General features: G+C 38.5%; 1 protein-coding gene across 2 annotated transcripts; it reads left to right on the plus strand.

Moving 5' to 3' along the window:
- The first annotated feature begins 311 nt into the window (after positions 1-311).
- Positions 312-10,429, plus strand: LOC130082819 (solute carrier family 46 member 3). 2 transcript variants are annotated; one of them, XM_056247703.1, is made up of 6 exons: positions 312-439; positions 631-836; positions 6,073-6,937; positions 8,132-8,215; positions 8,475-8,631; positions 10,165-10,429. In XM_056247703.1, exons 2-6 carry the CDS (start codon positions 648-650, stop codon positions 10,259-10,261), a joined length of 1,392 nt encoding a protein of 463 aa, XP_056103678.1. In that variant the 5' UTR covers positions 312-439; positions 631-647; the 3' UTR covers positions 10,262-10,429. The 2 variants fall into 2 exon arrangements, with proteins under 2 accessions (XP_056103678.1, XP_056103679.1); XM_056247704.1 differs by having other exon boundaries at positions 340-443.
- Positions 10,430-10,887: the final 458 nt, after the last annotated feature.

Consider the following 10,887-nt stretch of genomic DNA (forward strand, 5'->3'; position numbering starts at 1 on the left):
GAATAAATAAAGCAAAAACACAAATAAGTGAATTTATTATCATACAAAAGCATTACAAAAGCATTCAGAAAATATTATATAAAAAGCTATTTTAGTTCCAGCAGTTGTTAGTTCGCTTTAAATTGTAATATACCAAAAGGTGCTAAACAAAAATGCACATTTAAAGGGTCCAAAATTCCGTTTTAACCCCTCGCATTTTCACGACTCTTCCCGCCCATTGGGGGTGATTGGCAGCTTCACCAACCAATAACAATGACTTGGATTTCAACTGACCAATCAAAATCTCAAGGGCAGGAAACCGGCGTTTTATGTTTCATAAACAAAACAGAGAACATTGTATAACTGTCAGTGTCACAACGCTTGCAAAGTCTCAGAGGAAGAGAGGAACTTCTGTTGCATTTATATCAATGAAGATATACGTCCTAAATCTGTTTGCGTTGTTCGTAAGTAAACTAACGTTGTTCGACTGGTGACAGTCCAAGATGTTCAGCAGTTGACAGTTTTATTTGAGCTGTCATGATGCTAGAGGTTGATGGTTAACCAGTTTAAGAGGTTTAACCAATTATGTTGGGCTACAATTAGTCTGATCATGTGGACTGATGATTGTCTGTGTTCATCTTGGCTTTGCAGCACACATCCTCGACACTATGAAGAGACTGTACTTCATCGAGCCGATCGTCGCGATTTTCGCGTTTGCCAGTTTTATGCTGTATCCTCTCGTACAGCAGTACGTGTATCGCAGACTGTGGCTGGAGATCACAAACTCATCTTACCCAGTGTCCAACGACACTTCCCGATGCGCCGCCAACAGCAGCAACCACACCAGCCAGCAAGAGGTAACGTTAACGTTAAGTAGAATTACACTTGTCGCAAGAACATCTGACAAAATTATTAAGATATTTGGATCTTAAGCCACACTTATAAATGAATGTCATTGCATTATATAGCAACATTTTAAATCAAGAGTTGCTAGAGCTTTTCTCATAACTATTATGGTAACACTTCATTGTAATGTGTCCTTGTTACATATGTTACATAGTAATAATAACTATAATGTAGGCATAATTACATGCAACTAGAAACCCTGGCCCCTAACCCTATAGTAAGTACATGTAGTTAATTATTATTACTCAGTTCTTATAATTACACTGCAACAGGGACCCATTAAAAATAAATTTTAACAGATTTTTTTTTTTTTTTTTTTTTTTTTTTTTAGTTAGAATTGACAATACATAAATTCCCCTCAGGTCACACAGGTGTCTGGAGCAACCACAGGTTCGCCGCATTATCTGAATTGGTGTTGTCATGTAATTTTATTCAAAAAAATTAAAGATAAAATAAATATAAATATGGGTTATATATTTATAATATGTATATATTTATAATATTTATATAATAAATAAATAAATATAAATTCGTTTTTTGGGGGTTATTTAGGCTCACTTATTTTAGGCAGTATTGGGTAAGTTACTCTGAAAAAGTAATTAATTAATTAATAGCTACTAAGATGTACCAATTACCTTCTAGTATTTCTAGTATTCTCGAAATTCGCAAGTATTCTAGTATTAGCAAATAAAGTATTGCATTAATTATTAGTAATTACTTTCTAAATCCCATATCAACCTAAATCAGTTTAACAATACAAGGATAGACACAAACTACTCTTTAAATTATTTTAAATAAATAATATAAAATTGCATAAATTATTTTTGAACTGACCAAAGTATTTAAAGGGGGAAAGTTACATTAAAAACATACATTTTAACATTAGACATCCACTATAGTTTTATGTAGAATTATTTTATATAGTCTATACAGTATTTAATGCATTTACATCAGAAGTTACATGTAATAAATGACAGAAAAATGAAGAGTAATCCCTCACTTTACTGTCACAATCACAAGCGGAAGCAATGATGCAAGTAATCTCTTTATTGAGAGGTTGAAAAGATAAATGTCCAAGCAACACGGGTGGGCTGGTGGCGCAGGGACTAGATGGTCAGCGTGCAGGTGAAGAGTGCTGGTCGTGAATCCAAGTGCAGGTGAACATCCAAACGAGACGAAACCGAGAAGACACTGAACAGGAACTCGAACCGGACCAGGACTGCAGACAGGACACGCGAGGAACAAACATTGTGAACACCAAACAACGATCTGACAAAGAGAGGAGAGTGTGATGAGTATAAATAGGAGAGATGATTTGCAGCAGCTGGTGCAGAGACTGAGATCAGCTGGTACGCTGATCAGCGGAACGAGCGGTAACGCCCACTCACACACGCTCACACACACATAACAACAATTACACGAGACATGAAGAAAACAGCGAATTCATGAACCGTGACAGTACCCCCCCTCCTAGGAACGCCTCCTGGCGTCCCCAGACTCCCTTACCTGTCGATTGTAATCATCAATAAGGGAGTGATCCAGGATGTCTCTAGCAGGCACCCAACTTCTCTCCTCCGGACCGTAACCTTCCCAGTCCACCAAGTACTGGATTCCGCGTCCCCTCCGCCTTGAGTCCAGAATACGATTAACCAAATATGTTGGTTCCCCTTCTACGAGTCGCGGCGGTGGGGGAACCGGGGCAGGCGGATTAATGCGAGAGTGAAAAACGGGTTTAATTTTGGATACATGAAAAACGGGATGAATTCTCCTGTACACTGGAGGAAGATTGAGGCGGACTGCCACCGGACTAATGATCTTGGTGACAGTGAACGGGCCAATGAATTTGGGAGCAAGCTTATTAGAAACGGAGCGGAGAGGAATGTTCTTGGTAGAAAGCCACACTTTGGAACCGACGACGTATACGGGAGGTCTAGACCGGTGGCGATCGGCCTTGGCCTTGGTGCGCGCTCCCATTTGGAGTAGAGTCTCACGGGCTCTAGTCCAAGTGCGATGACACCTCTGGACGAAAGCGTGAGCGGAGGGAACCGCGACTTCGGATTCCAGACTAGGAAAAATTGGTGGCTGGTAACCTAAACTACACTCAAACGGAGATAGGCCCGTAGATGACACTGGTAACGAATTGTGGGCGTACTCCACCATTGACAGTTGTTGGCTCCATGAGGAAGGATTCTTGGAGACCAGACATCGCAACGTTCTCTCCAAATCCTGGTTGGCTCTCTCAGTTTGGCCATTGCTCTGGGGATGAAACCCTGAGGACAGACTAACAGTCGCACCCAGTAATTTACAAAACTCTTGCCAAAATTTGGACACAAATTGGGGTCCTCTGTCCGAAACCACGTCCATCGGGAGGCCATGTAACCGAAAGACGTGGTTAACGACTGTTAACGCTGTCTCCTTGGCTGAGGGTAATTTGGGCAAGGGAATAAAGTGGGCCGCCTTCGAGAACCGGTCCACCACGGTCAAAACTACCGTGTTACCCTGAGAGGGTGGGAGGGCGGTGACAAAATCTAGAGCGATATGGGACCAGGGCATAAATCTCTCTTTGGACGCGGTCAGCCAGCCCATGCAGGAACATGTCCCACTGCGCCTCCTCGTTCCATTGACACTCAGCCGCCAACGTCCGGAACTCGATGGAGTAATCAGATACAGATCTTTCGCCTTGCTTGAGGTCTGCGAGAATCCGAGCCGCTTCTCTTCCTGCGACCGCACGGTCAAAAACCTTCTTCATCTCGGCGGCGAGTGTCTGGAACGAGGCGCAGCACGGATCTTGGTTGTCCCACACCGCCGTCCCCCATAGTGCTGCCCTCCCAGTCAGTAGCGTGAGCACAAATGCGACCTTGCTTCGTTCGTTAGCGAAGGTCCTGGGCTGTAGAGAAAAGTGCATCGAACAGCGTGTTAGAAATGCTCTGCAAAAATTCGGCTCACCGTTGTAAGGCTCAGGAACAGGTAGGCGGGGCTCTGACTGGGAGACGCTCTCTGGTGGTACGGGGGGAGCAGACGGTGTGGGTGGCGCAGTGGGAGCTCGCATAAGTTGGAATTGCTGGGTGAGCTCGGACACCTGCGCCACAAGAGCTTGAATAGCCCGACCCGACTCACTCATGTGCCTCTCCTGGGAATCCATCCGTGCAATGCTGGTCTTGACGAATTCCTCTAAGGAAGAGGAGGCTTCACTTGCTGCTTCCATTCTTGGTCAGATCGTTCTGTCACAATCACAAGCGGAAGCAATGATGCAAGTAATCTCTTTATTGAGAGGTTGAAAAGATAAATGTCCAAGCAACACGGGTGGGCTGGTGGCGCAGGGACTAGATGGTCAGCGTGCAGGTGAAGAGTGCTGGTCGTGAATCCAAGTGCAGGTGAACATCCAAACGAGACGAAACCGAGAAGACACTGAACAGGAACTCGAACCGGACCAGGACTGCAGACAGGACACGCGAGGAACAAACACTGTGAACACCAAACAACGATCTGACAAAGAGAGGAGAGTGTGATGAGTATAAATAGGAGAGATGATTTGCAGCAGCTGGTGCAGAGACTGAGATCAGCTGGTACGCTGATCAGCGGAACGAGCGGTAACGCCCACTCACACACGCTCACACACACATAACAACAATTACACGAGACATGAAGAAAACAGCGAATTCATGAACCGTGACATTTACTTTTTCAAGGGAAAAGTAATTTAATTACAGTAACTGTAATAATATTAGTAATGCATTATAACCAACTCTGATTTTGGGCTTGTTTTGTCAGGCTCGATTAATCTTTTCTTGTGAAATGTATATCTTGAAAAATAAGCTATCTTTCTTTTAAATAATGCCTCTTGATTTGGTATTATCTGATTGTTATTGTTTTTATCCATTGTTATCCTATGACATTCATGGGACCAAAAATACAATTTGGTTAAAATAAATGTTAATTTAAATTCCTTATCTTTTGTGTTTAAATGTTTTTATTTGGTGTTTTAGCAGACGATCATTTGTAATTACTTAAAAAAAAATGTTTTAATGCAAACAAATAACACACATTCTAACAAATATGCATGAAAAAAAAGACAAAGTAATAATACATGAAAAAGTAATAATAATTGAACAGAAAATTTAAATAAATTAGGGGGGTGTCTACTAACCAGACAGAAGACACATCCAACCCCCACCCAAAACTCAACCTAAAAGTGCTATAGCAGGAAATGAGGGCACGATAAACATATTAATCACAAGCTTGCAGAAAATAAATAAAACAGGACCAAACTTTTTCAAACAACAAAATCTTGTTCTTCTTGAACAGCAAAATCTTGTACTTCTTGTTCTTCTACCTAATTCTTTCTAAGTGTAGTGTACCAGTCAACTCTGTCAGCCATATTTTAAGAGTTGGAACTTCCTTCTTCTTCCAAAATAAAATAATACGTTTTTTTGGCAGAGATTAACCCATATGAAACAAACTGTTGTTGTTCCAATGTAAGTCTCAAAAAATCTTCAGAAATTCAAAATAATAATTAATATAGGATCTAGTTCAAAATGCATGTCCAAACTCAAAGCATCTACAAATGTACATTTGTCACATAATGACACTTCTGGAAATATTTTAATCAATTTACACGTGGAATAATGAAGCCCATGACCCACTTTAAACTGAATAAGTAAATGTCTTGCATCAATGGAACACCTGTGGACAAGTTCAAGAACAAAAAGCCATTCGGTTCATTGCTGAACATTCTGAATCTTGACTGTTGTCCATGGCAACACTGTTTAACAGACCGGAAAACATCCGGGAACAGTTTAATTTCTCTTGTCATAGAAAGACAGAACCCTAATAAGTTAGTGAATACCTAAATAAGAAGTTAACTAATAACTCAAATCAATATTTCATGTCCATTATCGCAAAATAAAAAAGTCTTGATCACCCTGTCAGGGTTAATTTTAGTATATCCCTTATACTATATAGTGTACTGTGACTGTGAGTAACACGTGTTATTGTTTTAAAGAACCGTCTGTTGTAGTATAGTTTTGGTCATTGATACCTAAGCACACACATCTGCGTTTCATTTCCTCTTTCTTTTTTTTTTTTTATAGCTGTTTTATTGCATCAGACGTCATAAGATACATAAGCAGCAACAGAGTTTTGTATGGACATCGGTTTTATTAATTTTGCTCTTCTTCTTTTTTTCAGGAGGTGCAGAAAGCAGCTTCTCTGTTCTCTATGTTCAGTGAATTGTCTTCGTTGATCCCCAGTCTCATAGTGACCCTCCTCCTGGTGGCCTACAGTGATCAGCGTGGGCGAAGGATCACCATTATTATGCCCCTCTTTGGGTCTCTGATCTACACGCTTTCATTCCTGGCCGTCTCCTTCTTCGAGCTAAACCTCTATCTCCTCATTGCCGCTTCTTTTGTAAGTGCCCTCTTTGGTGGTATCAGCACCATGCTAGGCGGCTGCTTCGCCTACGTGGCCGATTTATGCGTGGACGACAAGCAGAAAACCATTCGCATGGCGGTGGTGGACATGATGATTGGCTTGTTGGCGGGTGTGGCGTCAATTTCCACTGGGTACTTCCTGCATGCGACCGGTTTCAACTGGCCTTTCTTTACGTCAGCCATATTTCAGGTGGTTAACTTGCTATACGCTATCTTCCTTCTGGAGGAAACCAGGGTGATTGACAGTTCAGAGACTCTGGCTTGTTGCCAGGCCCTGAAGAAACTAGCATGTGGTATCTACTACTTGTTTTCAGGAGAAAGTACTCGAAAAAAATGGGTTCTTGTGCTGCTGATTGTTACATTTTCCTCCTTATCTTTTGTCAATACCGGGGGTTTGTCCATGATCACACTTTATGAACTCAATAAGCCGCTGTGCTGGAGCGAGATCCTCGTGGGCTATGGCTCTGCGGCCAGCACCTCCATTTTCATCACTAGTTTTCTTGGCTTGTACTTGTTCTCCCTCTGCCTGCCTAACACAGCCATCGTCCTCATCGGGATGCTGTCAATCGTTATAAGCATGTTGATGACGGCTTTCGCAAAGACTACGCTTATGATGTTCCTCGGTGAGCATGCACGTTTACACTCAAATGTTTTTGGGGTATCTTATAAAATTAATTGATTATGGCAAGTATAATATATATATATATATATAAATTATATATATATATATATATATAAAATGTGTGTGTAATATATAGTAGTCAACATTTGAAGTGGATCAAAAAAGTTAATTTAAACAAAGTTGTCCTAAACCAAGAACGGGTATTGTTCAAAATTCATGTATAACTTTAATGAAAGGTTTTGATCCACTTCAAATGTTGACTACTGTATATATATATATATATATATATATATATATATATAAATTGATTTGATAGCACTAATATATATACTGTATATGTATGTGTGCATATTCCTTTCCCATTATCAATTTGAAAAGCACTAATAATTACTAAATAAAATAGCACAAATAATTTAGTAAGTAAGTGAATATCCATTTTTCGTGTTCTACATGAAAATGCTATGATGCCTAATTTCACTTAAAACAATTGACTTTAGTTTTTAGTGTTTTTGTTTTTTTTAGACAAAATAGTTTAACATTTTAATATCTATTTTATTTATCGGACTTTTAATATTGCTACATCCCAATTTTTTTAGAGCCTTGTATTATTGTTTAAAGTAAGGTTAACAAGCATTTAGAGCCGAGAAGGACTAAACCTTCAACAATGAATAAATCACATAATTACAATTTTAAAGTCAAATCAATTATTTTATATGTGTGTCCTATCTCACAGCTCAATTTTGCTCTTAATATACTGACTGTAAAAGTGGTATATGGTGCGCTGTATATGTGATATTATGGTGAGGATTTATAAAATTAATTAAGAGCAAACAGCAGCTGTTCCTGGATCACAGTCACCTCACATATCTTATCACATTTAATGCAATTATTATATGTACAGTAATACTAAAGTTTGCTCAATTAACTTCTTGAGATAACTGTCTGAACACAATTACACTGGTAACTGTACTAAAGTGTTAATTAATTTCATTATCAAATATTATTAGTGATCTGTTCTATATGTTTGACAACTTTTTTTTTTTTTTGGTAAATTAACTACACATATTAACCCAATATGAAGTAAAAGTCAATGTGAGCTGTACATTTGTAGCCATCTAAAACTAGGTGATAAATTCAGTAATTTTGGAGGCCTCGTTTGTTTAGTTCATGTGAGTATTGATGTGTTTGCTTACAGTAAGGATTCCTGCTATGTTTGCCATCATGCCGTTCCCCATCATGCGTTCGATGATGTCAAAGGTCGTCTCAAAGTTCGAGCAGGGTGAGTGGCTCTCTGAAAATCACTGTTCCAAAGCAAAACTCCTCATTCAGCTTATTCATGCTGCTCATAAGAGCTCTTCTCTGCTCAAGAGATGTGTTTTTGTGTGACTATGCACCGCAAAGGCATTTCAAAGGCAAGTGGTGTTAAATTTAAGAAGCCTTATGTGAATTGCAAATTAATAGTTTTGTTTGCACTTTTACCCTGTATGCATTCTTCCTTTGAAAAGACAATCATGTATTTTCCTTGTTTACCCTTTCAGGAGCGCTCTTTGCCTGTGTGGCTTTTATGGAAAACCTGAGCAGCAACGTGTCCTCTGCGGTTTTTAGCAAAATCTATGCGGACACTGTATCATGGTGTCCCGGCTTTGTCTTCATATTGGGTGCTGGACTCAGTCTCATTCCCATAAGCCTACTGGGGTAAGAGCTGCTCTGAAACATAACCAGTTACTGATCTTTATAGAACCGTGCACTTTAAAATGAGTGCTGATTATATAGCACTTTGGGTATGAGAAAAGCGTGTTATTAATACATGTTATTAATATTATTATATCAAATTAAAGCATTTTAGAGAGGCTTCATAAATAGGAATAAAATGTATGTTGTGTAATGTCTTTTTTTTTTTTTTTAAGATACAGAGATTACTTGGTTATCCTGTTACTGGCAGATGCCAGATCTTCTTTAGACACTTATCACTATGTTTGTAAAAAATCTGGTAACTTTTTAGTACCGATATAAAAATTCTACCCAATACCAATAAGCAAATAATTATTTTCACTTTAGGGCTGATACATGTCTGATATTAAAACTCTACGCTTTTATGTAATTCTATAATTTTATCGAAATAAATTAAATATAAAACACTAAAACTAAACTCAATCCATTTTAAAGTGCCACTATTATGCTGTTTCGAATATGACCTTTCTTGCATAGTATAATATAGCTGTTTGTGAATGTAAAGTGTCTGTATGTAAAGCTTTGTAGCTGAGGCCTGGAAGAGTTTGGTTTTTGTGTTTTCATCATGTAGATAAGGCACTGTTTTCTGCGGTGCAAATTCATTTTCACTTCCAAAGAATGATGACTTGCACTGGAATTGATATGGAAAATCTGACGCAATCATTCGTAACACTGTGTATCAAGCACTGATGAAGCCTCCGGAGCTGAAATTCAGATATGGTAAATTGGTAATAGGCATTTTGGTTCCGACACGCAACAACAGACTGGGCCGTCTGACCATCAGAGCAGGTTTGCGGGAAAGGAGGGGTTTAGAGAGAAATCGTTTTCAGACTCTTTGAGAAATGAGGTGATATGCAATGCATATTGTGAGAAAATTACTGTGTTATTTGACCTGTAAACCTAAGGTAGGAGACCTCCAAAACAAAATTAGGAACCTTTAAAATAGCAAAATAGGGGCACTTTAAATGCTACAAGTGATATAGGCATCACATTATATACAATTTGAAAAAGGATTTTGAGATTTGCTAAAGATTACATTTGACATTGTTATTAAATTATAAGTGTTTGTTACCTTTATGTTATTGTTAGATAGCGGCAAGGATAATCTAAACATAAAAATATAGGAAATTGGCATAAACAGTTAAATATCCAATACCAGCCGATACCAATACATAAAAAATTAGTACTTCTATACTGTCCATTCCTACTTTTTTTTGTAATATGACTGACTACCACAATGTCTTTCTGATTTAAATTATGCTCAGTTTTGCTTCGTATGATATGATTTTAGGTCAGGAAAACACCTTGTTGGACCCGTAGGTCTTAGAAATGGTTTATTCTTAACCTTAAGCATGGTTCTGTACTTCTGTGAACATAGGCTATAGTTCCTCATTTACATTTCCTCTTTTCCATTTTGCATCTGCTGCTTGTATTTGTTAGACACGAGGGTGTTTAGTTAACAATGCTGATTCATTCTGACTCTGTGTCTCACTCTAGCATCCTTAGGTTTTTCCATCCATTGGATTCTAATGACACTCAAGCACTCTTATCAGAAGATGGGACAGAAGCTTCAGACGACCCACCTGTTGCTTAAATCCAAAGGGAGTTCAAATACCTCAGTCATTCACCTCGAATCCCCTGTGTGTCTATTTACTTTCCTCATACCGACACAGGGAGATAAACTAAGAACTGGATACTACTGAGCACATGTGCAACAGAGCCAAAAGTCTGTTATTAGTATTTTCAGTCACTGCCATAAATGTTTTTTTTCTGAAATGCAGTATATGATAATAGTGGTTTTAGGGAAGACCACAAAAGAAGGGAACATAACTTTATATTTCTAAAAGGTAATATATTTTATAATAATAATAATTTCAGCAAAAACTAGGTTTGCATTTCTTAAAGGAAATATTAGTAGCTTGCAAGGCTGCAACAAAATAGGATTAAAGTTTAAGGTACGGTAAGTTGAGCTTTAAGGCTTTGGTTCTGTGTCGTCCGCAAACAAGAATCAATGCGTATTAACTGTGAAAGGCTTCTATAAATGTTTAAATCTATGCAATGAAGACAAGACCAATCACAATTCAGTATGCAAATAGATGTAAGAAAGAAGACCAGTCAAATTTATTATGCAAATATAACAATGAAATCATCACTTGCAATTTTCTTTAAAGAAATGTACGATTAAATATTGAAAATCAAGGTTATTCTGAATTCATTAGT

The sequence above is a fragment of the Rhinichthys klamathensis genome, unplaced genomic scaffold (assembly GCF_029890125.1).
Source record: "Rhinichthys klamathensis goyatoka isolate OS25496 unplaced genomic scaffold, OSU_Roscu_1.1 h1tg000050l_1, whole genome shotgun sequence".
Taxonomy (NCBI): domain Eukaryota; kingdom Metazoa; phylum Chordata; class Actinopteri; order Cypriniformes; family Leuciscidae; genus Rhinichthys; species Rhinichthys klamathensis.

Coding starts and splice junctions, on each gene's coding strand:
- LOC130082819 (XM_056247703.1), top strand. CDS start 648: ATGAAGAGACTGTACTTCATCGAGCCGATCGTCGCGATTTTCGCGTTT. Junction 837..6,072: donor ACCACACCAGCCAGCAAGAG/GTAACGTTAACG, acceptor TCTTTTTTTCAG/GAGGTGCAGAAAGCAGCTTC. Junction 8,216..8,474: donor CGTCTCAAAGTTCGAGCAGG/GTGAGTGGCTCT, acceptor TTACCCTTTCAG/GAGCGCTCTTTGCCTGTGTG.